General features: G+C 45.7%; 1 protein-coding gene across 3 annotated transcripts; it reads left to right on the top strand.

Annotated features, from left to right (window-relative positions):
* The first annotated feature begins 748 nt into the window (after positions 1–748).
* PIGM (phosphatidylinositol glycan anchor biosynthesis class M) lies at positions 749–24,708 on the top strand. Of its 3 annotated transcripts, none has more exons than XR_010787744.1 (7): positions 749–791; positions 6,253–6,621; positions 9,881–10,440; positions 12,007–12,265; positions 18,404–18,505; positions 20,191–20,571; positions 23,596–24,708. XR_010787744.1 is itself a non-coding variant. In XM_066588280.1 (7 exons), exons 2-7 carry the CDS (start codon positions 6,433–6,435, stop codon positions 23,662–23,664), a joined length of 1,311 nt encoding a protein of 436 aa, XP_066444377.1. In that variant the 5' UTR covers positions 749–791; positions 6,253–6,432; the 3' UTR covers positions 23,665–24,708. The 3 variants fall into 3 exon arrangements, 2 of the variants coding, with proteins under 2 accessions (XP_066444377.1, XP_066444378.1); XM_066588280.1 differs by having other exon boundaries at positions 20,191–20,322; XM_066588281.1 differs by lacking the exon at positions 749–791 and adding an exon at positions 1,609–2,013 and having other exon boundaries at positions 20,191–20,322.
* The last annotated feature ends 2,255 nt before the right edge of the window (positions 24,709–26,963 follow it).

Raw genomic sequence — 26,963 nt, 5'->3', positions numbered from 1 at the left:
ATTACACATCTATAGGCCTCGCATGTCTAAGTGAGCCGCTCGTCATGTATTAGTTTGTTCGCCACTTACATTTTTTATAAGTGTATCAATAAAGTTAGTTTTTAATTCTTTTTCAGTGATTTGTTTAAATACCCAAATTAATTTTCACGGCCTCTGTGAATTATGGAGCCGCACCCGCCGCGGTGAAGGACCCTCAGATTCTGCAGTCATTTTATTTTTTAGGAACGGTGTGAATTTTAGGTGTATTTCCAATCTTCGGTGTTTTCTCAGCAGCCGCTCTGTTCCTTCTATATGTAGTTTCCACTGACTCCTCATTAACTAATCCTATTCATTAGTATTATCACTATACTATTTATAATCCATCTTATGTCCATTCATATGTCCATTTATATCTCAGCACTTTGGAGATCACTGGGACTCAGCAACCCGTCCACCATCTTTCCCCTCTCTTTAGCAACTCCACTCTAGCCACTTCACCGATGAGCTGACTAGAATGTAGTGGCTGGTGGTAGGATCTCCCAGCAGCCACTTCATTCTAGTCAGTTCAGAAGTGAGCCGTCTAGAGTGGAGCTACTAAAGGGAGAACCTACCAGGAGCCACTCCACTCTAGCTGCAACCATGGTAACTCACACACAGAAGACTGTGGTCCCGGAAACACTGGGCTGCCCTTTTGATTGACAGGGCTCTTGTCCAGTCAGAAGGGTTTATCGTCCTGTCCCAACCTGGAAGTAGAGGAGCGTGTTCGGAATGGATGACGTAAGAGATCCGTAGAATGGATGCTGGCAGCGGAGGTGAGCTGGTGCTGAGCGCATGCGGGAGGCGCCGCCGTCTCTGCAGTTTTTTCTACTCTTCTCGAAAATTGCATGCGCTTCCAGTAGTTTTAGTGTTTTTTTTCCTCTTCATTATCGCAGCGCAAGAAAACTGGGTCACGTGAATATGTTGAACTCAAGTGTGTTATTTTCATGCGCGAGTTTCGTCCGTATCGCCGTCCTACGGGTTTTTGTGCAAAAACCCCCCCATAAAATCGTGTGTGAATGCGCCCGTGTAGCGCTAAACACATTTATCTTCTGGGAGTTGCGCGGATGCTCCATGTAGCCCGTTGGGTTCCCCTCTCCTACTTTCCACATTGCGTTTGATGCCTGAATGTTAGAAGGCGGCTTCATTACTAAAGACTCCATGACCTCATCGCTTTCCAGCAGCGTTCGAATACTTTTGCAGAAAGAACGTCGCCGCACTTCGCCATCTGTTTTTTGGGCCGGTAACTATTGCAATGGGCTGTGATAACAGTGTAAACATTTGCGCAGAATCTTCCACACGGTCGTCGTCGGCGAGACATTCAATTCAAACATACGATCAAAATTGCCAAGGAGGAGGCGGAAAGACTGATCGCCAAAGAGAGCAAAAACAACCCAAAACTATTTTTCAACTATATTAACAGCAAAAGGATTTGCAGGGAGAGCGCTGGCCCTTTAACAGATAATGCAGGGGAAATCATTGAAGAGGATGGAGGGAAGGCAAATCTATTAAATAGTTTCTTTTCAAGCGTATTCACAAACGAAAAGGAAATGTCACACGAGATGCAGAGGAATAAAATAAACCCCTCGCAAAATATGTCAAACCTAACGCAGGAGGAAGTGCGGAACAGGTTAAAGAAGATTAAAAATCGACAAATCGCCAGGCCCAGATGGAATACACCCAAGGGTACAAAAGGAACTAAGTGAAGTGATAGCTAGGCCACTATATTTAATATTTATGGACACTATCAAGACCGGGGTTGTACCATTGGACTGGCGCATTGCCAACGTGGTTCCAATTTATAAAAAGGGGACCAAAAGTGAGCCTGGTAACTACAGGCCAGTAAGTCTCACCTCAGTAACGGGAAAAATTTTCGAGGGTTTTCTGAGAGACGCCATCGATGAGCACCTCAAGGAGAATAAGGGAATAACTCCTCACCAGCATGGATTCATGAATAGTCGCTCATGTCAGACCAATCTGATCAGCTTCTACGATGAAGTAAGCTCTAGGCTGGACCTGGGAGAGTCTATTGTTCTTGTATATCTGGACTTCTCTAAAGCATTTGACACCGTGCCGCATAATAGGCTAATATACAAAATGAGGCAGCTCGGACTGGGCGAAAACGTGTGTAAGTGGGTAAAAAATTGGCTCAGTGATAGAAAGCAGAGGGTGGTATTAAATGACTCATACTCTGATTGGGCCCCCATCACTAGCGGGGGACACAGGGTTCAGTATTGGGCCCCACTCTGTTCAAAATATTTATCAATGACCTGATGGAGGGGCTGCACAGTAAAATATCAATATTTGCAGATGACACAAAATTATACAATATAATTAATGCAACGGAGGACAATGTACGGCTACAAACAGATCGAGATAAGCCGGGGGCTTGGGGGGAGAAATGGCAAATGAGGTTCAATGTTGAAAAATGAAAGGTTCTGCACATGGGCAGGAGAAACGGATGTCACAAATATTCACTAAATGGGGTACAGCTGGGAAAAGTGAGATGGAAAAAGACCTGGGGGTACTAGTGGATTGTAGACTAAACTGGAGTAACCAATGCCAGTCAGCTGCTGCAAAGGCAAATAAAGTCTCGGGGTGCAATAAAAGAGGTATAGGGGCGAAGGACGAAAACATTATCCTCCCACTATATAAGGCACTTGTCAGGCCCCACATGGAATACTGCGCACAGTTCTGGTCACCGGCGCTCAGGAAAGATGTTACAGTGCTGGAGGGGGTTCAAAGAAGGGCAACTAAGCTAATACATGGAATGACGGGACTGGAATACCCAGAGAGGCACCAAAACTGGGATTATTCACCCTGGAAAAAAAGACGGCTAAGGGCGACCAAATAACTATGTATAAGTACATGAGGGGACAATACAAGGATCTTTCCCAAGATCTGTTTACACCCAGGACCACGACGGTAACAAGAGGACATCCGCTACGTCTAGAAGAAAGCAGGTTTCATCACCAACATAGAAAAGGGTTCTTTAGCCCGCCTGCACATGGGCGGAAATCCCGCGGCGGGATTTCCCCCGCTCAAAGTCTGCATAGGATTGCGTTAACAAATGCAATCCTTTGCAGACGGCCGCGGTTTGGCCGCGCGAAATCTCACGCGGCAAACAAACCGCGGCATGTCCTATTTTTGTGCGGGGCTCGCAGAGCCTCGCACAGAAACGTCACTCACGCAGCCGGCGGCTCCGGTCTGCGCATGCGCCGGCAGCCGGCACAGGAAAGAGCCGGGGCCGCTGGGCGCGGGTGAGTACGCGCTCGTCCCTGCAGGCGCTCGGGTCGGGTCCGGCTCGGGTCGCCGCCGGATCCGACCCACTCGTCTGCAGGCGGCCTTACTGTAAGAGCAGTGAGACTGTGGAACTCTCTGCCTGAGGATGTGGTGATGGCAAAATCCATAGAGGAGTTTAAAAGGGGACTTGATGTCTTTCTGGAGAAGAAGGATATTACAGGATATAAATCTTAGGTTAATTGTTAATCCGGGTATACAGGCAGGTAGGAACTATTAGGGGTTGATCCAGGGAACAGTCTGATTGCCATTAGGGAGTCGGAAAGAAATTTTCCCCAAAAGGGCTAATTGGCTTTGCCTCTTGGGGTTTTTTGCCTTCCTCTGGATCAACAGCACAGGAGGCTAGACAGGCTGGACTAGATGGACATTGTCTTCATTCGGCCTTACGAACTATGTTACTATGTAATTCTCCGCTCGCTCTGACAGTGGATTTCTGCGGACTGTGTGTGAAGCTTCCACGGACGCTCCGCTGTTTCCACGCTTCCTGGCGGACGCACAGATGGTTGTCGCTTACAACCTTTTTCTTTACAATCGGAGCACCGCTTGCGTATTGTGCGCCGCTGGGCGGAGCTTCACCAAACTGTTTGGAAATGATGCTGCACGCTAACAACAGCCTGGTGGACGTGAAAATCAAGAACACGAAATTACGGCCGGCTCTGCCATTTTTTTTCTCCTTCCGAGCGTGGGCGTGGCCTCTGTGTCCGATGTTTCCGAAGTGCTGCGGAATAAGTTGCGCTGTACGAATGAAGATTATTATTATTCCTGCGCGTTTATGAAGCTGAATGGCATAAAATGGCGCAAAAAGGAATAGACAACATAAAAGATGGTGTAGGTAACGGGTTGGCGCATTTTCCGGCGCTCGCTATGTATTTGTCACAATTTTATTGCACGATCTTTCAGCCTCTGAGGTAAATTTTGAGCGATTTTTAATCTCGGCGCAATTAATCAGTCTTTTTCGCCGTCTCTTTTTCGTCATTTTGGCGCCCTTGCTTTTAGAGGTTCTTCAAACCTTTTATTCTTTCAGTGGGATGACCCCCGTCAGGCCGTATTCGCGCTGCGCATCGCGTTCACACAATTTCCACGTTATGCGCATCAGAGCCCATTGATTTCAGTGGATTCCGTCACATGAGTATTTATTTCACATGATGCGCGATCGCGTGAAAATACGCGACACGCTCTATCTTGAACGCATTTGCGCAGCTCAGGAGTCCATTAGAATTGGATAAGTGCGTGCGCCGTACGCCGAACACCCGCATATTCAAACGCAATCATGCCGGTGAGGGTGAAGTACATCGGTGTAAGCGCGGTTCTGCCTTTTGTATATGCGGTGTGTTCGTGCGGCAGAAATGCGATTACACCTTGGAGGTAAATTTTAAACAAAGTGAAATATTCCCATTTAGTCACATTTACGTGCATTTTGGTGCATCCAGCCTAAATTCTGTCATTTAGGGTCCGGCCCCGTCACAGGATCGCCCAGTTCAGGGCGATGACTATGTGAGGGTGGTTCCACGCAGGTGATAAAATCGCGTGAGGCGAGAGTGAGTAAAAAAGCAGATTTATGAAATCAATGATTTTCACTGATGGGAAAACAAAAAATCGCGGAATGCTGTATTTTTCTGCAATGTGCGTTTTTTAGGCACATCATTCTTCAGTTTTGTATTTTAAGGCCTCATTTCCGCGCCGGTCGGACTTCGCATGTCATTAACAGGGTAATGTCCAGGAAAACCCACACAATCCTGTCCGTCTCGTATACTATGTTTGTTTTATAAATTACTACACGTTTGTTGGGAGGTACACTTTTTTTCGTTGAGTATATTTGTTATGCTATTAAACTACCGTATACACTCTAGTATTAGCCGACCCGAGAATAAGCCGAGTCAATAAGTTTTACTACAAAAAACTGGTAAAACGTATTGACTCGAGTATATACTAGGTAAAAAAAAAAAACACACAATACTCACCTCCCAGGTGGCGTCTGTGTCCGCAGCGCAATGGTCTCCCCGGCGGTATGGCAAGCTGCTTGAGAATTCTCCCCGCTGTTATCCCCCTGCTCGGCTTTGAATTTCCCCGCCGTCAGCGCTGTGTAAGTAAGTGCTGTGATTGGATAGAGCGCCAGCCAATCACTGCCGGCGCTCGATAAACCAATCAGAGCCATTCAGTGATGTCATTCACTGGCTGTGAATGATCGAGCGCCGGCTATGATTGGCTGGTGATCGATCCAATCACAGCGCTTACTTACACAGCGCTGACGGCGGGGAAATTCAAAGCCGAGCAGGGAGATGACAGCGGGGAGAAGTCTGAAGCAGCTTGCCGCATCGCTGAGGAGACCATCGCGCCGGCAGAGGGGGGAGTATTGCAGGTTTTTTTTTTTTACCTCACTCGAGTATAAGCCGAGGGGGGCTTTTTCAGCAGAAAACAATGTGCTGAAAACTCAGCTTATACTCCAGTATATACGGTACATATCTGCTAAACTCAACAATCGAGGCTGTCCGTAAGGCTGCGTTCACACGGGGCGGAATGTCCATGGAGACTTTCTGCATGGAAGATCCACCTGCGTTTTTAATCCCAGGATTAGCCAGCAAAGTGGACAAGATTTGTAAAACCCTCGTCCACACACTGCGGCCAAGCCGCGCGGAAATCAAAGATGCCGCATGTCAATTCTTACTCAGTTTCCGCAGCTGCCTCTCTCCTCTCTATGGGGAGAGATAGCCGCAGCGAAATGTCGATGGCGGAGCTGCTCCAAAATCCACGGGCTTTGAAGCTGCGCTTATCCCACAGGAATCTCGCGTTTTTTCCGTGTGGTCATTCCGCACGATTTCTGTGGTATTTCGGTCCCGTGTTCACCCAGCCTGATGTTAATCATAACCGTACTGCATTTATTAGAGACTTATTACATCCAGTTCATAAAACAATCTTCTTTATTTTGTTTTCCAATAGATTCGGGACTTTTAGATTTCCAGTAGCGCCCCCTGTAGGAGCGGTCCGCCGGTGACCTCATCATGCAGGAGGATCGCTGGGAAGACTCGCCACACGTAATTTCCACCTTAAGCTTCGTAGACTCCTTCGTTTCCTCTTCTTGTGGATTCCTGTTCGGACGCGGCAAATAAAGATCTTGCAATGGAAAGGAAAGCGGCGCTCCAGAAAATGCTTCAGACTCGTCTATCAACGCTTCAATTATTTATCATCGCGTTTCTTGCAAGAATTGTCCTTTTAATATATGGAGTTTACCAAGATCGCACAATGATGGTGAAATACACAGATATCGATTACCACGTCTTCACGGATGCGGCGCGATATATCACTCAGGTAATAATTGCCTTCACTGAACTGCCGGACTCTAAATCATTTATACTCCTAATGAAAAGTCATAGAAAATGTCCCGCACGACGTAGAATCCTGTGAGGGCTCAGCAAGAGCGTCCTGGTGTGTGATGAGGGCAGTGGTCACCATCTAGTTAAGTATAACTACCCCATGTTTTGGGTTATATGCAGTCGAGTCACATTATTATGATCGCCTCCTACTTTCGTCGTCGGCAGTGTGTAGCTCATGAAGAAAGTTACGTGCCGTGAGTTGGCTTAGTGGGTATATAAGGGGTGCAATAGGCCATCTGCTCACATATCACTCGTTGTCATCTGTGAAAGGTTTGCCACAGTTGTAAAAAGGGATGATTGTTATCTTTCGGGCCAGAGTAGCGGTTTGTGAACTGTTCGCGTTCTTTTTTGGGGAAAGTATCGTGAGCGGACCAATGGCGCCATTAGAAATAACCAACGTTGAAACTGCGAGCACCACGTTCCATTGATGTGAGAGGTGATTGTCGGCTACAAAGGTATGCAAGGCCTGACCGATGCGCTACAGTGGGGCAGCCCACCAGGCAAGGAGGCGGGGGCCTACCAGACATGTCTAACACAACATTTCAATAAATCCTACTGCGTATTGGGCTCTGAAGCAGACAGATGGTTACTACACCTATAACAACAAAGGTGCATGGGGGGAAAAGGCTGCAATTATCTCATACCATCCTTATTGAAAAAATGACCAAATCTAGGATTGACAAGGCAACTGTTAGGTGGATTCACAACTGGCTGAGTGATCGTACTCAAAGAGTGGTCATAAATGGCTGCACATCCAAGTGGAAGAATGTATCAAGTGGGGGACCACAAGGCTCCGTCCTAGGCCCAGTGTTGGTCAACATTGTTATAAATGATCTGGAGGAGGGAATTGATGGGAAACTGATCAAATTTGCCGACGACACAAAGCTAGGAGGGATAGCTAACACTAGGGAAGAGAGGGAGAGGATTCAAAAAGAGCTAGGAAAGCTTGCACAGTGGGCGGCGACTAACAGAATGGTATTTAACAAGGAGAAGTGTGAAGTCCTACATCTGGGCAGGAAAAATGAAGAAAGCACATACAGAATGGGAGGAATTGGGCTAAGCAGCAGCACATGTGGAAAGGACTTGGGTATACTAATAGATCATAGACTGAACATGAGTCAACAATGTGATGCAGCAGCCAAAAAGGCAAAACCCAATTCTGGAGCGTATTAAGAGAAGCATAGAGTCTAGATTGATCTGGATTATGGTTTTCTCCAGCAGGTTTCGGGGTATTTTGTAGCTTCCAAATTGTATAGTGTGCACACATCATCGAACCAGATCAGACACAAGCTATCAGCCTCCTATCCAAAATGGCTCTCCTGGGAGAAACATCCAGACAGGCCCTTTTATTAAAAAGCATAACACCTGCCCTTTATGGGCGTTTAACAGATTACATCAGTAACATATATATATTCTTATTCGCTGGGTTATATAGAATTCCCCACCTCCCCCCTGCCCACCTTCTCTCAACTCCAATGTATAAGCAAGTCTTTGTCTTACAAACGTGCTCAAATCTGAAACTGAAAGTAGATATCTCTTTGTTGAAGAAGATTCTGTGTGGGGGATGGGGAGGACTGGGAAAACACTCAAGATGGACACGAGCAATAACATAACACTGTGATTTAACTCTTTCCTTATGCAGCAGAGTTCCACATTAGGCTGAAGTCAGAAAACACACATAATACGTCTAATTTAGTACAAATCGATAGACATTTTATACTAACTAATCATCATGTCTATCACAAGATCATGTGAGGTCATTATCCCCCTCTACTCTTCCTTAGTCAGACCTCATCTGGAATACTGTGTCCAGTTCTGGGCACCCCACTTTAATAAAGACATAGACAAACTGCAGCAAGTTCAGAGAAGAGTTACCAAGATGGTGAGCGGTCTGCAAATCATGTCCTATGAGGAACGGTTAAAGGATCTGGGAATGTTTAGCTTGCAGAAGAGGCTGAGAGGAGACTTAATAGCGGTCTACAAATATCTGAAGGGATCAGCCCTATTCTCATCTGCACAAGGAAAGACTAGAAGCAATGGGATGAAACTGAAAGGGAGGAGACACAGATTAGATATTAGACAGTGAGGGGGATCAATGAGTGGAACAGGTTGCCACGGGAGGAGGTGAGTTCTCCTACAAGTCTTCAAAGTACAAATTACTGTAAAAAGATGATGCCTTAAAGGGACCCTGTCATATATATATGCTGCCCTATATGCAGACAGCATGTCCTAGAGCAGGAGAAGCCCTGGAGATTGATATATAGGCTTGTGGAAAAAGGACTCAGGATAGCCGGTATTTTATTGAGATAAGCCCCTGTTCATTTTGACCTTGAGTCCCATGGGCAGTCTCGCTGACAACCTTCCCTGTACAAGTGTGCGTGATATGAGACCGCCTACTGAACTCTTAATGAATCCTAAGTTATCCTGATTCCTTTCCCACAAGTCTACATCTCGCTCTATTGAACTGGATCATATTTTCCTCCAGCAGGTTTCGGGGTATTTTGTAGCTTCCAAATCGTATAGTGTGCACACATCATCGACCAGATCAGATACAAGTGCTGGTCTAAAACTGGGAGAGTCTCTACAATGTGTAGAGGCTCAGGCTTTTTATTATAACACATGATAACCGCCCTTTAATGGGCGTGCAACAGATTACATCAGTAACATATAAGATTCTCATTTGTCGGATCATATAGAATCTCCCGCCTCTCTGCCCACCCTTCTCCAAGTGTTGATGTGGCGCGGACTTTGTCCTAGCTGAAGTCATTTCTGTGTAGTGATGTCAACCCATTATTTAACTAGCTTCAGGATGGGAGGGGTGGAGAGGGCTAGGAAGACACTCAGTATTCAATGCAGGTATTACATATAATCCTATGACCTTTAACTCTTAGAGGCTGTTTTGTGTAACTTATGTACTCAGCTAACATTACACCACACATGCCATTGTCTAGCAAATACCATGAGGAGATTGTGTGGCCATTAAACTCCACAGAGCTAAAAGTCATTACAATAGCATAATACATTTGGTTTATACAAATCAATAGACATTTTATACTGACTAATCATCATGTCTATCACACTAACACACGGATTGGACAGCATGTGACATGTGACCACTTCCCTTCCATCTGGTAAAAAGGGATACAATGTATTGTCATTAGTACTGAGTAACAGGTGGCTCTTTCTTATTTCAGGGATCTTCTCCTTATGAGAGAGCGACCTACCGTTACACCCCGTTACTCGCCTGGATGTTAACGCCCAACATCTACCTCACAGAAGTCTATGGGAAGTTACTCTTTGTGTGCTGTGATGTAATTGCAGCCTTCCTAATCCACCGGATCCTCACCCTCCAGGGCTTGGACAGCCCCACTGCTAACAAGTACAGCGCTTTCTGGCTCTTTAACCCATTGCCTATGGCGGTGTCCAGCAGGGGGAATGCCGAATCGGTCTTGGCTGTTCTTGTCTTATCCACTCTGTATTACGTGAAGAAGCGTCACCTTGTGAAGGCTGCGCTCCTCTATGGCCTCTCGGTGCACATGAAGATCTATCCTGTGACTTACCTGTTGCCCATCATACTGTCACTACAAACACCAAGAACGGATGGAAACAAGACAAAACCAGCGGGGGGAGCTGTTCTAAAACTCTCTAAGACTTGCTGGGAGCTCTTGCTCGCGCTCCTCAATAGGGACACGCTAACGTTTGGAGTTGTGTCCAGCTTTACCTTATTCATACTAAGTTTTGTCTTCTACTGGAGGTCAGTTTGGGGGATTTTTTTTTCTACTTTTTTAGGTTAAAATATTTTTTATTTAGTTCTGGTAAAAGTGATTAAAGAAATCCTGAGAGGTGGAATTGGGCCACCTAACCGTTAGCGCTGTCAGATGAGCGCTCAGACGGGGCGGGGCATCCTAACATGACCTCATCTGCCGGCGCTTCCATCACACTGGAATCTTCATTCTTCTGCCCCCTGCACTGACAAATGAACCTGAGTCTTCCTCAGCCCCTCCCCTTGCTTTTATGATTGACAGCTCCTTCCTGCAATCATTAACCAAGGGGAGGGGCTTAGGAAGATGAAGAGGAGCAGGGGAGGCGTCTGAGCCAAGCGGCCCGCCAATCGGACGGTCTCAGACTCATTTGTCTCTCTGAAGTTCTTGTGTGATGGAAGCACCGGCAGATGAAGTCATGTTATTATGCCCCGGCACGTCTTACTCCAATATTTAAGCTGAGCTGTGGCACTTCCCCTTGCCCTTAAAATTGGTGTGCGTTAGGTTCTGACACTCTGCTTTTCTTTGGTCACCTCCTTCTGTTTTAGTACGGTCTGTGCTGTCGCAGTTCTGCCCCGCTCTCTGACTTCTGTTTATGCTGTCTGAGTTCTGCATCTGTCTGTACATTTGTTTTCTGTCAGTTCCCATTCCTGTTTATGGTTTGCCTTTGCTCGGTCCTGCATGTGTGGACTCCTCTGTCTGCTGCCAGTTCCTATGCTTGCTACCCCATCGGATAGTCACACCCGTGGTTCCAGCGCAGGGCCACCCTTATCAGGACGATCACCTTGCTGGTAGGTAGGGGGTTTCCATTCCCTCTGTAGCCAAGGGTCAGTCACTCCTTTCCTGGCAACAGTCCCTCTATCTGAGGATTCAGCTGCCAACCACCCCAGGACCTGTCTAGGTTTGGTTGGTTGGTCCAGTGGATCCCCAATCATGGAAAACCTATCCTATCCATGTAGTTTTTGTGTCACAAAATGCACCAATTTCCACATAACATAACACTACTACATGCTCCAGAATTGCGCCAGTTTACATTCAGAAATATGTTTTGCTCCAAAACTTTTATTCTGCATCAGCTACGTATATAAAATACTTAGCTGACAGTCAGAATTATGATGATAAAACAAAAAATGGGGAAAAAACAATTCTCTATGTAGTAAGCGTTACACCAACTGTTAATTTGGCTTTATTAGCCACTTTTTGACAAGCCTTTTTTGCAGTAATGCTTCATAAATGTGCCGAAAAGGTATAAAAGTTGGCCACGCCCAGCTGGGGGTGGAGAGATGAGCTTGTTGAATCATTTTGGCGCAAACTATTTATATATTTGCCAAAAACTCCATTTGCCTTAATTCTGGTGCATGCACGTCACACGAAGAAACATTTAGCATCTTCAAGGTGGTAACATACTGTGAAATTAAATTTCAGAACCCTCCAAGAAAATCGCTGCAATGCAACAAAACAGTAAAAAAAATACCCCACAGGGGGGTGAATACTATCGCAAGGCACTGTATCTATTCCATTGTTATACTTACCTTTCTCTTCCTGCTTTCTCTCTGCAGCTACGGCTGGGATTTCCTGGAGCACACCTACCTGTATCACCTGACCAGGAGGGATATCCGCCACAACTTCTCGCCGTACTTCTACATGCTTTACCTAACGGCAGAGAGCGGCTGGAGCGGCGTCTTCGGTCTTGTTGCCTTCCTACCTCAAGTACTGCTGCTGGCTGTTGTATCCGCAACCTATTATGAAGACCTGGCCTTCTGCTGCTTCCTGCACACCGCCATCTTTGTGAGCTTTAATAAAGTCTGCACATCCCAGGTGAGCCGAGGAACATCATGATTGCAGAGGTTGGGGGTCCTTTTACGCGGGCAGATAAAGCATTGAGATTCCCACATCCTGCAAGAATCCAAACGATTATCGTTTAGTGTAAACCGCAAACGAGAATTTGTCCGTTCAGTTTCTGCATGCATAAAACTGAGTGACAGATCGGCCGAGTGAGCAGGCGGTCCTTCATTTATGCTGAGTTGTAGCGGCTGGTTGGCGCTGGACCACCGAGCCGGGAATCCAGGGAGCAAACATTCCGGACCCCTCGTACCTCACTGTGTGGGGAGGGCTGGCAGCGACTTTGGGCTCCTGTTGGGTTATCCCAAGCCAGAGGTGAGCTGACAGTCTCCACCTAGAGATTGCAATATACTGGGAGCACCACGTAGCTGTCTGGGCTTTGCCCTCCGTCATAAAGAGACTATTAACCTATTAAGAGCCAAGCATCGTAAATATATGAAGCTTGGTCCCGGGCTTTAATCCTGTCCGATAGTAAATATACAGCGCAGGGTTAAAGTTCAATGATGTCATTCTATGAATGGCTGTGATTGGTTCATTGGCTGAGGCAGCACTCATGAACCAATCAGAGCAATCACTTGCTGGAGGCGGGATATTCAAGCCCCATTACGAGTAAGAGATGCTCCGTCAGCTTTGGGGACTACACAGAAGCCTGCTGGAGCGCCACAGCCCAGCGGGAGGGATCCGAACGGTGCCTGCTAGGGGAGTATAAGACACCCCCTAAAAATAAGACCCCTCTTTTGCGGCAAAAATAAATATAAGTCGGGGTCCTATTTTCAGGAAAACACGGTAACAAATGTGCTCCCCAATGGCAAGGGGAGTGCGATAGACATGTCTGTGATTGGAAGCAGTTCTCTCCGAAATGCGTTATCCTCAGACATTAGTAACTTTCATATGAGGAATTGATCCTCCCTATTCCTGCTTCTTGACTGGACTATTGTGGAGTACACTTGTTACATGGAGATTTGCTGGAAGGCGGGTGGGGGGGAAGGGGAGGAGGAACGCGCCCCCTATATCCGGAGAGGGAATGACTTAAACTGTAACAATGTAGATTGATGCATGACTCTTGTATAGTTTTCTCTCTTACCCGTTATACTCCGGGACCGCCCCGGAATACGGATACATTTTGTTACTTTGTATTGTAGATAGGATTATTGTTACCTTCTCCTTCTCTACCTCTCAGGGATTGATACTCCTGTCCTGGAGCTTTGCCCTGTGATTCTTGTTTTCGGGGGCTATGACTCCCACAAGTTGGGGAAGGGGGGCGGGGAGGGGATTTTCCTTTGTTCTGTTCTACATAATTCTGATGGCAAGTGATCATTATTGGATGTGGCTCCTTACAACAATCAGTGCACAACTGAGGCCTGTGATTGGCTGCGGCGGTCAATGTGTATGTAGAAGGTCACCAACTGCAGGAGAGCGGTGGAGGTCTGGAGTCGACCAGTTTATGGTCTTTTATTGTTTTTCACGATGGCCTGTTTAACCCCTTGAGTGGCGGGTTTCCTACCACCCTATCGTGCCCACCAGGGCAGGTTTTTTAAAATGGTCTAATCATTGCATTTCAACTAATTTTGCAGTTGCGTCTCAAGAGCCATAACTTTTTCATTTTTCCATTGACATGGCCATATAAGGGCTTGCTTTTTGCGGGACAAGTTGTGATTTTTTAAACAGGGGGGAGGAAAAAAAGAAATGGGGAAAAAAGAAAAAAAGGGGCCATGTCATTAAGGAGTTAAATAATGTATTTGTACTTGAACGGCTGGTTTACTCCCGCCTTGTAAGCTATCTATCAGAGAACTCTCTCCTCGACCCCCTACAGTCTGGCTTCCGACCCCAACACTCGACAGAAACTGCCCTTACAAGGGTATCAAACGACCTACTGACAGCCAAATCGAGGGGCGACTATTCCCTACTGATCCTCCTCGAACTCTCCGCAGCATTTGACACTGTTGACCACAAACTCCTCCTCAGTATGCTACGCTCCATCGGCCTAAAGTACACTGCTCTCTCCTGGTTCTCCTCCTACTTATCTGACTGCTCTTTCAGTGTCTCCTTTGCTGGCTCTACCTCCCCTCCTCTTCCCCTTGCTGTTGGGGTCCCCCAGGGCTCAGTCCTCGGCCCCCTCCTTTTCTCTATTTACACAGCCCCTGTTAGACAAACCATCAGGAGCTTTGGCCTCCAATACCACCTCTATGCTGATGACACCCAGTTATACACCTCTGCCCGTGACATCTCTGCACCGTTACTCCAAAACATCACCAACTGTCTGTCTGCTGTCTCTAACACCATGTCCTCTCTACCTAAAACTAAACCTCTCTAAAACTGACTTACTGGTATCTCCACCCTCCACTAACCGCCCTCCTCCGGACATCTCCATCTCAGTGTGTGGCACCACCATAACTCCTAGACAACATGCCCGCTGCCTTGGGGTCATATTCGACTCCGATCTCTCATTTACCCCATACATCCAATCTCTGGCCCGAACATGTCAGCTGCACCTCAAGAACATCGCAAGAATCCGCTCTTTTCTCACCGTGGACACGTTAAAAACGCTTACTGTTGCCCTCATCCACTCCCGGCTCGATTATTACAACTCGTTGCTGATCGGCCTCCCCTGCACCAGACTCTACCCTCTCCAATCCATCCTGAATGCGGCAGCCAGGCTCATCTTCCTGTCCAGCCGCTACTCGGACGCCTCTGCCCTGTGCCGGTCACTGCACTGGCTGCCCGTTAAATACAGAATTCAATTTAAACTTACTACCCTAATCCACAAAGCCCTCCACAGCACAGCGCCCCCCTATATTGCCTCCCTCATCTCAATCCATCACCCAGCCCGGGCTCTCCACTCGGCAAACGAAACTAGACTGCACACCCCTCTAATTCGAACTTCTCATTCCCGCCTCCAAGATTTCTCCAGAGCAGCACCAGCCCTCTGGAACACACTACCAAAGGCTACCCGAGCAATCCAGGACTCGCAGAACTTCAGGCGTGCTCTAAAAACGCACCTCTTCAGGGAGGCATACCGAATTCCCTAAACCGACTCCTCTGTATGCCACCTGATAACATGCTCCCTGACCTACTGACTGCAATCCCTGCTAGCCATCATAAACCGCTCCTGCAGTCATACCGATTCTGCCGTCACATGGCTAAATGTCTGACCATTGTTTGTGTATAGAACCCCTCACTCTCCACCCCGCCATACCGTACACATCTCCAGCCCTTTACCTTTTGTATCCCCCCATTACTTGTAGTATGTAAGCTCGTTGGAGCAGGACCCGCACCCCTACTGTTTCCATCAACTGATTACTATGTAACCGCGGTTCTGTAATGTTTGTACTTTTGTCTTTCTGTATCCCCCTGTCTATGTAAGCGCTGCGGAATATGTTGGCGCTATACAAATAAAGATTATTATTATTATGTATTAACTTCCTTCTCTGGGTCATTACGACGCATGGATACCACATGTGTGATTATATTTTAGATTTTTTTACAAAGTAAAGAGAGACAAGTGTTTTTATTATTTTTTTTAGAACTTTTTAACTTTTTTTTTTTTGTCCCTTTAGGGGACTTCCACAGGGACCCATCAGGACCCCTGATCACATTCCGGGGGTCCGATGGTGACAGCCCTTTACATGCTGCAGTGACAGCCCTTTACATGCTGCAGTCACATAGACTGCAGCATGTAAAGGGTTAACACAGCAGAGATCGGAGGTTTTCTCTGATCTCTGCTGTAAGAGCTGGTACCTAGCTGTCCTCTGACAGCCAAGCACCAAGCTCTCCCTGCCACAGAGACCATCGGCTTGCTTCTTACAAGCCGATGGTCTCTATGGCAACCTGTAAACAAACCAGTGCAGGAGACTTAGAAGCAGGAGATTGCTGGCATATCGGTAATATTTTCTGCTGGTTTTTCAAAGCCCTTGCTTTGTTCTTTGTGGGTCTGTGCAGGCAGAGCACACTGTCACAGCTTGTGGCATTGTGCTCTGCAGCTCCCATAGTGATACATAGCCCGGAAATCTTCCGGGCTATGTTGCTATGAGCAGTGGAGCTCGTCCCGGAAAATTTCCGGGCATGCCACTCAAGGGGTTAAAGTAAAGTAAATCAACTCAGAAAACCCCTTTAACCCCTCAAGGACACGGCCTTTATTGGGCTTAAGCAGGCAACGATTTTTGGGGGATTTTCATCTCCACATTTCAAAAGCCATAACTTTTTTATTTTTCCGTCGACACGGCCGTATAAGGGCTTGTTTTTTGTGTGTCGAGCTGTAGTTTTTATTGGTGCCATTTTTGAGTACATAAACTATATTGTAAACCTTTTTATTAATGTTTTTGTCCCTGTAGGGCACTTGTAGCATAACATCTATGATCGCTATGATAAAGCATTGCAGGACAGAAGTCCTGCAATGCTTTATCGCTTCTAATAGCGATCATAGGCAATGGCAAAGCAGGATGTCTGTATGTGGCGTCCTGTTGCCATGGCAACCTGTCAGCTCTCTACGATTGCATCGTGAGAGTCCGATGATGACACAGAGGAAGTGCGCTTCCTTTTGTGAATCCTTTGCATACTGCGATCTACATAGATCGCGTCAGGGAAGGGGTTAACAGCGGGGTCTCTGTCCCGATGCACCCCTGCTGTTGCAGGTGGAGGTCGGCTATCGGTGACAGCCGGCTCCCACTGCTGGATAGTGAGGGATCTCTTCTGATCTCGCGCTATCCACAGGACGTAAGTGTTCTCCCTGTTGCATTAAGTACCCCACAGCCAGGACGTACACTTATGCCCTGTGACGTTAAGGGGTTAATAGGCAGCAGCTATTTCAAGCCCTTAATGCCACAGGACATAAGTTTACATCCTGGTTGGCTGTTACTTAATGCTACAGGACATAGACTTACGTCCTATTGATGGCATGGGCTTAGAAGCTGAGCCTGCACTTTCCCGCAGCAGGAGCTGGCTGTGACCGACAGCCGACTTCCTACTGCAACAGCAGAGATCAGGGTTCACAAAGGGAGAGCACGCTACCTCTGTGATGTCATCGGCCCTCCATTGTGTAATCGTGGAGGGCTGATGGGTTGCCATGGCGTCTGATTGTTATTGTGACCGATAATGTGTTGCAGTGTATAAGTACTGCAGTGCATTATTAGAGCGATCATAGCTTTTCTGGTGTGAGTTCCTTACAAAGACATACAAAAAGTAAATAAATAAAAATTTGGTATCATCGCATCCATAATGACCTGTTCAATAAACTGAACACACTATTTATCCCACACGGTGAAACTTGTTAAAAAAATATATATTAAACCTAAAAAACTGAACCCAAAAGCTTATTTTGTTAATTTCATCTCCCAAACAAAAAAGCAAGAAGTGATCAACAAATCCGAGTCTACCCCAATATGGTACCAATAAAATTACAGTTCTTCACACACAAAAACAAAAAAAACCCTCACCGAGCTCAGTCTACGGGAAAATAAGAAAGTTACGGGACTTTGAATGCAGCGATGCAAGAAAAAAAAGGGGGGATTTATACTTAAAAAGTGAAAAAAAAATACTATATTTGCTATCATCATAATTGTCCCGACCCGCAGTCATTTTGACCGCTCCTGCTCTGCTTCTAGAAGCCACAGAAGAAGATACCGGATGGAGGGGACATGCCTGATGATTGGTCCTGGCCAGGCAAGGTGAGTAAAATTTTAATTTTTTTTTTTCATGTCAGAACCCCTTTAACAAAAGTCCTGCAATACATTATATGTACCCAAAAAATGGCACCAATAGAAACTACAACTCGCCACGCAAAAAACATCCCTCATTCGGCCGTATTCATGGAAAACCAAAAAGTTATTACGTTTTTGAAAAGTGGAAATGAAAATCCCTTAAAAACCGTTGTGTCCTTAGGACCCAAATAGGCCGTCATTAAGGGGTTAAGAATGTATGCGATGCCCTCTTACAGTGCCGGTGTTCTCCAGCTTTGAATGACATCGACTGCATCTGATCTGTCGGATGATATTGTGTCCCCACCGTCCCAGACAAGTTTTGCGCTGTTCATAAACCTGCATGAAGACAGCAGATTGTGTAGAAAGCTTCAGGAGACGGACGACGTCATTATTAATGTTCTTGGTTTTTTCTCTTTAGTATTTCTTGTGGTTCCTTTGCCTTTTGCCGCTGGTTATGCCCGGCCTGAAGATATCGTGGCGTCGGGGGACATTTCTTCTTCTTTTATGGTTTGGTGGACAGGTAACAACTTTAACATAAGTGTGCATGAGTGAGTGAGTTTTCCACCATTAGGGCTCGGTCAAACGATCGTGGTTTGCACGCTGCTGCAGCAGCATGTAAACCACGCTGCTATAGGAACCAATAGTTTGCTATGGAAGCGCTCACATGGACCCTTTTTAAAAGCGCAGAATTTGTGCTTCTAAAAAATAATGGGCGGCGAGTGCTGACTCGCCGGTCAGCTCCGTGGTGTGCAGCGGTGCAGGGTGCTTTCCATGGGCTCCTATGGGAGCCGTGGAAGCACGCAGGCCGCACCACGGATGTGTGACCAGGCTGCTCTACGGAGCTTGAAGCAGCCCGGTCACGCGATCTTTTTCAGGATGACAGCAGTGTGTAAACCACGCTTGTCTGGCCGAACCGTTAAAACCTTATACTTTAAAGTTCTGGTTTTTGGGGTCACATGACCCAAAACGTGTGGCGGCTATCCTGTTTACCGATCCTGTGATCTCCACTTGTCTCTGTGCGCCTTAAAGGAAACATGATGGCTGTCTACAACAGACGCATACGGTGTACCTGGCAGCTGTCATGTTCCGCCAAAGGGGTGGGGCCAGATGAGAATGACTCGTCCTGCCACAAGAATCGCTGCCACACTCTTCGGGTCATGTGATGCTGGGGACAACTGAGGTCAGAATTGTAGTCAAAGTGATCACCAAAATATTGCTAAATATATTTACTTGACCGGGCAACCCCTTTAAAGGGTATCTGTCACCACTGACTCTTAGAACGAGGTAGTGACAGACATGCTGATTAGTGATATATCTGCTGTATTTGTCTGTGCAGTAGTTTGGGAGAGACTTTCTTATTTCTTAGCAGCAGCCAGACACAAAGGACTACAGGAAGTAGTCCTCGATAATCAGGAGCTGCAGCTAGCCCCCCCCCAGCCCTGCTCTCCAGTCACTGACTGACATCTCTCTCTCTGACTATGCACAGTTATAGGCAGGCAGCAGTCAAGTGCGGGGCAAACCTGCAGCTCATGAATATCAAGGACTACTTCCTGTAGTCCTCTGTGTCTGGCTATTACTATAAAATACAAGTTGCTCCCAAATTACAACAATACATATAGCAGACGTATCGCTGTGATCAGCCTGCCTGTCACTGCTGCGGGCTGCTGCCATAGAGGACTGACTATTTCCTGCGTAGTGCCCCCATTGATTTCAATGGACAATTGACTTTAATATGGGCTATTTTGGTGTATAATATGCACTATACTAGGCCATGCTGCTTTTTGTGGGGGTTTTATGCAACAGAAATACGCGACATAAATACAGATGAATAAACCCATAGAAGTCAGTGCCTTTTATTGACTTCATAGTAGGCTGCGTAAATACGCCCGTGTGAATGAGGCCTAAATGCTCATTGTCCCTGCAGAAGAAACGCCGGAGGTGCCTCTGTTCTCCCAGTCGGTGGTGGTCCATGAGGTCGGACACCGCTGGTCAGTGGTCTTATATATACTACTGATAGAACACTAAATTACGGGAATATCCCTTTAAACACGCCGTCCCCCCCAAACTCTTGTACATACAACTACAGCCAGATGCGTTTTGTCACATTTTACTAACTTCTTGCAGTCACACCTTTGAAGCTCAGTTGGCTTATAACATACAATGTGTCCAGTGATGCCTAACGTACTGACCTTCGTTGTGTTGCAGGCACTATGGCTCGCCCCAGCCTACTTTCTGGAGTTTGAAGGGATGAACACCTTCCTGCTTGTTTGGCTGGCTGGGCTGGCGTTCTTCATTGTGAACAGTTATGTTCTCGCCCAAATCATCGTCAGCTACAAGGTCCGTAGAAGAAAAGTTACAAAACTTAAACAGCGGTAACCATTGTGCCTCCCGTCGAGGCCGCACATCCTCCTCCTGCTGTTGACGCTCCTTCATTGGGGCATGCACTTTGACCGTACCGACAATATGGCTGACCTCTCACTAGGAAGAAAACCAGGACGGGCCTTCAAACAGCCTCACTTCATGGATTCCAGATGCGGTGGGGACTAAAAACCTGGTGCCGTATGTTGGGGGAATGGATGGGTCAAGGTCAGTAGAAGCTTCCTCGATGGAGGTTCTTGTTCATGTTCTGCTTCGCAACTTCATCAGCCTTAGATGAAATTATCGCACTGCCTGTCACAGCGGGTAAAATTATTCCTTCTGAGCCGCATCGGGCATCCGAACAGCACTTTACTTCAACATATCAGACATTTTTGTACTCAGGAGAAATTGGGTTGCAAATTTTGCAAGGTTTTTTTTCATATGACCCCTCATGAAAATAAAAAGTTTGGGGCTAAATCTGTGTTTTCCCCAAAAAGTTGAAATTTTTCATTTTCATGGTCCAGTGTTAACAACTGCTACCAAATACCGGAAGGGTAAAAACATTCACTACACTCCTTGTTGATTTTTTTGAGGGCCTTAGTTTCCAAAATAGCAGTTGCTTTTGGGATGGTCCACTGTTTTGGGTACTTTATGGATTTGCAAATTCAATATGGCCTCCAAAAACTGATTTCAGCAATATCTGCATTCCAAAAGCCAATTTGTTTTCCGAGCCCTCCCATGTACCCCCCAAAAAGATTAAACCCACATGTGGGGTATGAGAATACTTGAAAGAAATAGGCTAGCAAATTCTGGTGTGTTTTTTTTTCTCTTGCCCTTCATTGGAAAATTTTGGGGCCAAACTAATGTGTTTTGGGAAAAATTGTAATTATTCAGATTTCAAAATCAATTTTGAAACGCCTGTTGGGTCAAAATGGGGGTTTTGCGGGGTGTTTCTTATGTCTTGGCACCTCAAGGTCTCTACAAACCTGAATGGGTGCCTGGAAATTGTCCCATGAAACGATTGGCACCAAAATCCACGAGGCGCTCCTTCATTGCTGAGGTCTGTGTTTGGGTCGTGGTGCGGACTAAGGCCAGCAGATTTGGGGTAATAAATATGTAGTTCTGTTCCTTTGACAAATGATGACAACATAAATTGAACAGATGTTAATGTTATTTACTATTTTGTGTGGTTAGGGTATTTTGTCTTAAAAACTGAACAAATCTTAGTTTAAAATTGCTATTTTTTTTAATGTTTTTGTAAATTTGGATTTTATTTTTAATAAATGAACACAAAACATATTGACCAAAATTTACCTGAAAAATAATCTCGGAATTACTTGCATCCTTACAAAGTTGCCTCATAAAGTGACACATCTTAAATGAAAAAGCGGGCTCTGTCCAGAAGGCCAAAACTTGCTGTAATTTCAAGTCGCTAAGAGTGGTTTCACAAGCTTTCGAAGCCAAAAGCAGCTCCAGCAAGAAGTGGGAAATCTTTGTTAGACTTCCCATATGTTTGCAATCTGGAAAAACTATGAAAAACTTCCAAAAAAACCCTTCATAAAACCACAAACTTTTTGTGACACAATGTGGTTACGTACCCACCTCTCCTGGCGGCTGTGCCACGCACCCTTCTCTTCTCCTCCTCCAGTTCCCGGCTCCAGCATCTGCTCTGGCTCAGTCAGCGACCCAGAGGGTGAGCGCACTCCAGGCTGTGTTCTAAAAGGGCCTAAATGTTCCCCTGGCAATTGTGGGGGCCCTCGCTGTATTATGCATCCTCTCCCTGTGGAGGTGCCTGTGTATTGTGATCATTTCGTCTCTCTCACGGTGCTCTTGCTGGCCTGGTTTCTGACTGAGTCCGGTCTCCTCTCCTGACTTTGGCTTGTTATGTGGGGTTTTGCCACAAAAAGTTTGGATACGGCTTTAAAGAAGGACAAGGGGGTTGATGCAACACAATTTATCAATACAAATGAGTAAATGATAAAGATAAAACACAGTTACATAAAATAGGTGATGTTGTCTATACTTTTTAATTCTTGAACAAGGGTTACATCAATAGTCACATCACCAAGAGCCGTATGTATACTTCATCTGCTTTGCACATCAACCGGAGAAGCAGCGGTGAAAAGTCAGAGAACAAGTAACCTCTTAGGAATCACACTGTGAGAGGGCATTCCCCATCACAGGTACAAAATGCTTCTAAAGCCCCATTTACACGCAAAGATTATAGCCCAAAATCCACTCAAACAATGTCTTTTGAGCCATAATTGTTGCGTGTAAAAACTACCATAGTTTGCTTTTCGTCCGAACTATGATTTTTAGTTGAGTTTAAAATCCATCATTCGGACGGAGAGCTGATAGTAGGAACCACACGCTGTGTTCTCCATGGGAGCGCTGATTACATTGTATTCTGCTGCAGCCCTGCGGCAGAAGAAGAGGATCTATATGCAGATTACAGACGACTTGCTGTTCTCTGCATACAGCTCAGGGAGGCTCATTTACATGCAAATAAAGCTAATAAGCTGCTAATAAGCATTCGTGCCCAATAGCAACTTATGCAAACTGATCGCTCAAACTATCATTCTCCCTATCTTTTTAACGAATTTTGAACGATCATCTTTGCGTGTAAATGGGGCTTAACTCTCCAAACCCCTCCCCTGTCTTTTATACTTAGTATGATCTATTGCTTGAATATTAGCATTGCAATTAACAATGCATAGCATTGTTTGTCTGAAAAGGTCACAATCCCAGGTGGCCATTCCTCAAAGGGGCTAGATTAGACAAACCAAACTGATTCCTAAAACAATGACAACTAAGCTCTGACTGTAAGGCCCCCCCCCCCGCCCCCCGTTCAGTCTGAAGACAATGAGGATAGATATGAAGACCAATTAGACAATAGAATCACAAGACTAATTCTATAGACGATGGTGACACTATGTCCAGAAATGAACGTCGTTCCAGCAGGTCTATAAGACTCAGTTATACAATCCTCATAATTAATACACTGAACATTCTTGGCTGTTCGGATACAAGAGGAAGGGTTAAGGCCCATTTACACGCCATGATTATCGCTCAAAATTCATTAAAACGATGGCATATGAGCGATAACACTGGTCGACGAAATAATATGATTTCTTTGTCACAAATGAAGCAATATATTGTCTAAATGTAACTTTTTACACCCACCTGAAATTTTAGGAAAAGGTTTATTTTAATGCATAGGCCAACATGAAACAAATATATTTCTTTTCTCAGAATGTAGTGACAGAGGATTTTCTGCTATATTTTGCTTGTGGTCCGTCCCTCTTGAGTGTCCAGCAGTAATCAGCAAGCATTCTGGGACTCCATTTGCCTTGGTACCGCTTCTCCATGCTTGAGATATCTTGATGAAACCTCTCACCATGCTCATCGCTAACTGCACCAAGATTGTCCGGAAACAAATCCAGATGTGAATGGAGGAAATGGATCTTGAGAGACGTTACATCCCAGTGTTTTGTAGGAAAGCAAGAGTTCACTAACTAAGTCACTGTGGTTTTCGGCCTTGACATTTCCCAAGAAGTTCTTACAAACGTTTCTAAAGGAATTCCATGCTGCTGCTTTAACTTCATTTAAGGGATCTTCATAATTTCCACCCTGCAGCAATTCTCGAATCTGGGGTCCAACGAAAATGGCTTCTTTAATTTTCGCATCACTTGTGCTAGGAAAGTTTTGCTCTAAATAGGCAAATCCAGCAGCATTTCCATCCACTGCCTTGGAAAAGTTCTTCATTAATCCCAGTTTAATATGTAATGGTGCTAAGTAAATATTTGCAGACTCGACCAGTAGAGGATGTGCAATATTTGTAAGTCCTGGAGTAAGGGTTTCATGGTTTGGCCAGTTCTTCTTGATGCCTTTCCTTGTCTCTGCTATCCCACTCACACAGAAAACAACAACATTTTAGAGTTAATTCCCCACAGATGTAACAGAAGGAATCTGGAATACTTACCCAACACCTTGGCATAGTGACACCGTCTTGTGCCCACGACCCGATAGAGATTACTGTATATCCCAATATGTATACACAAAAAATATAATTTAACCAAAATGCTGTCAAGCAAAAACCATGGGTGATAGAAAATGTCTGATTACATTTTTGAATTCAGCATGAAAAGTTACATTAGAAGCACCATGAATGTTTCTTGTGACAAAAATTGTGTTTACCAGTGTAGTTGTTGCGTGTAAATGTTCCCATAAACTGAGCTTAAAAGCCATAGTTCAGCCAGAGAGTAGATAACACAGACCGCATGCTGTGTTCTCCACGGGAGCAGCTGATTACATTGTATTCATGCTGTCAGCCCATGACAGCCCCTGAAAGAACAAAACTTAGACCACCTGCTGAGTTCAGCACACAGCTCCAGGAGGCTCATTTTCATGTAAATGAAGCTGATAAAGTGCTAATGGGCATTACTACCCACTAGTGCTTTATGCAAAATCATTGCTAAAACTGTCAATCGTTTGAAAGATTGTCTTTGCATGTAAATGAGCCTTTACAAATAGCCAATTACATTTTACCACAATCCACCCTTGGCTATTTGTAGCCATCAACTCAAAAGAATTATACAAGAATTCCATAATGTGATCAGGATATATAAAATCAACATCCAAGTTCGGATGTTTGAATATACCTTTTGACATCTTATGGTTTGATTTTCAAGTTCTACTAATGAATGTTTAGCAACTTCCAACCTTTACAATGGCGTCAGTCTTCTTATCTCCTCCATTCTCCATGCCCATGGGTGTGCAGGTACCCATGGCTGACTGTGGAGCCCCTTTGTTCTTTACAAATTCCTCTGTTCGAGTTGCCCTTTATTGCTTAAGGTCTTCAGGGAGGAGCTTTTATGTGTAGCCCTGCTTTGACAGGTCCTCAGCTGTCGGTTGGTTTTACAACATTCAGGCCCCCTGCACACGACCAGGAATGAATTGCGAAATCTGCGATCGTCTCCTGCGCGTGGAAACAAAATTACAGCATGCTCCATTTTTGGGCAGATTACACGCGGATTGATGTCAGTGGAAGCCATCTGACCCGAGGCCCTACCACAATTGACGCGGGAAAATCAGGAGTTTAAAAGTAAAAAAAATCTGTACTGCGAAAGTCCGACAGCAAGCCGGGCGAATCATCAGCAGTACAGGTTATGAAGACAAATGACCGCTACGTGCAGACGCTGGCCGGGCACAGGGTCAGATTTTGCTGCGGCCTTCCGCATGCGGAATCCGACTCGTTCGTGTGCAGGTGGCCTCAGGGCTGAATCAAAGCTAACACTATCAATTGTATGGTCAAATAGCATATTACATTTTCACCGTATATGGACTATGCTTTTGCCTGCTCTGACCTCTGAACTGCTTTACTGTTTTGAACCTGCTCTCCATGATCTAACCCCGGGCGTGTTCCTTGTACTGAAGCTGTGCTGCCCGCTCCACACCGGACTGTCTGTCCCACCTGTTCAAACCCTCAGGTACCGTGTCTTGGTCTACCATAGCGTCAGCTACCACACTACTGGGATCACTCCCAGAGTAATGGCCCGGAGACCCGGCAGCTAAGCCCACATCCCGATTTGGTGGGGTTAACGGGTGAAGACCAGCATGCCTCACGTATCGCCTCTGGGTTTGGTCCAAGCTAGTGTGTGGTACAGCCGATCCATATCTGCTGATCCTGATACATTTATTAAACCAAAAACCATTTGTTGCTGCCACCTACCACAGCTAACCATATCATATAGAGTGCATACTCCACAGCTGCTGAGAGGTTTAAGGGCCCTACACACTAGACTAGTTGCCCAAACCTGTCAATAATGGCGAGGCTGGGCAACTGTCTAATGTGTATGGTGGCAGTTCAACTTTTCCCTGACAAATGCTTTTTGGGGGGAAAGGCCAATCCTTTCTACAGGAGAGAAACCAGAGTTCACTGGCTGCGGCTTACCTCCCAAAACACATAAACATTCAGGCAACAATTATTGATAGCTTATTAGCACCTTTAGTAGAAAGCTTCTTTACATCCAACTATTGAGGATCTCCAGAAATCTCAGCTTCATCTACCTGATGATCCGGTGGGACATTTTTGGTTTTCCTCTGGACAATCTTTGGCATATGGAGAACTGGGCCATCTCATTGGTGGATTTCTCTGCCTGGATCCAAAGGAACCTGAGAATTTGGGATGAAAACAGAGGGCTAGACAGTAGGACCAAAAAGGGCCCTGATGACCATGGGCCAAAAATGAAGGATCAAAAGGACTATGATGACTGGAGTCAGAAGAATGACAGTATGCAGCCAGATGGACTGGGGCTGTAAGCTAGAACATCACAAGTGGTTGAGATTATATCTTCCGCCAAAACAGTATGTAAACTGGGCCCCAGTCTTAGGTGTGCACACCAAATGGGACTATGATAGCTGTTCACAGGCCTAGGATAGGGATCATTACCGGAGGAATGGACCTGTGATACTTAGAGACCTTTTGTCATATGGAACTAATGAATGATTTGAACTGAGGTAAGAGCCAGTATTATTTGAGAGTGATCTATAAGTCTTTATAGCCAGTAATGTATGGATAGAGTATAGGAATTGTTAATTAATGATGCATGACAAAGGTT

Source organism: Eleutherodactylus coqui, chromosome 1 (assembly GCF_035609145.1).
Source record: "Eleutherodactylus coqui strain aEleCoq1 chromosome 1, aEleCoq1.hap1, whole genome shotgun sequence".
In the NCBI taxonomy this organism is placed as follows: Eukaryota; Metazoa; Chordata; class Amphibia; order Anura; family Eleutherodactylidae; genus Eleutherodactylus; species Eleutherodactylus coqui.
This window is presented reverse-complemented; position numbering and strand designations above follow the sequence as displayed.

What these genes read in the sequence shown, in the direction of transcription:
- PIGM (XM_066588280.1), top strand. Translation starts at nt 6,433, where the DNA reads ATGGAAAGGAAAGCGGCGCTCCAGAAAATGCTTCAGACTCGTCTATCA. An exon ending in TTTTATGGTTTGGTGGACAG is followed by an intron (nt 18,506 to 20,190) that starts GTAACAACTTTA and finishes GTTGTGTTGCAG; the next exon opens with GCACTATGGCTCGCCCCAGC. An exon ending in AAATCATCGTCAGCTACAAG is followed by an intron (nt 20,323 to 23,595) that starts GTCCGTAGAAGA and finishes TTCTTTTCTCAG; the next exon opens with AATGTAGTGACAGAGGATTT.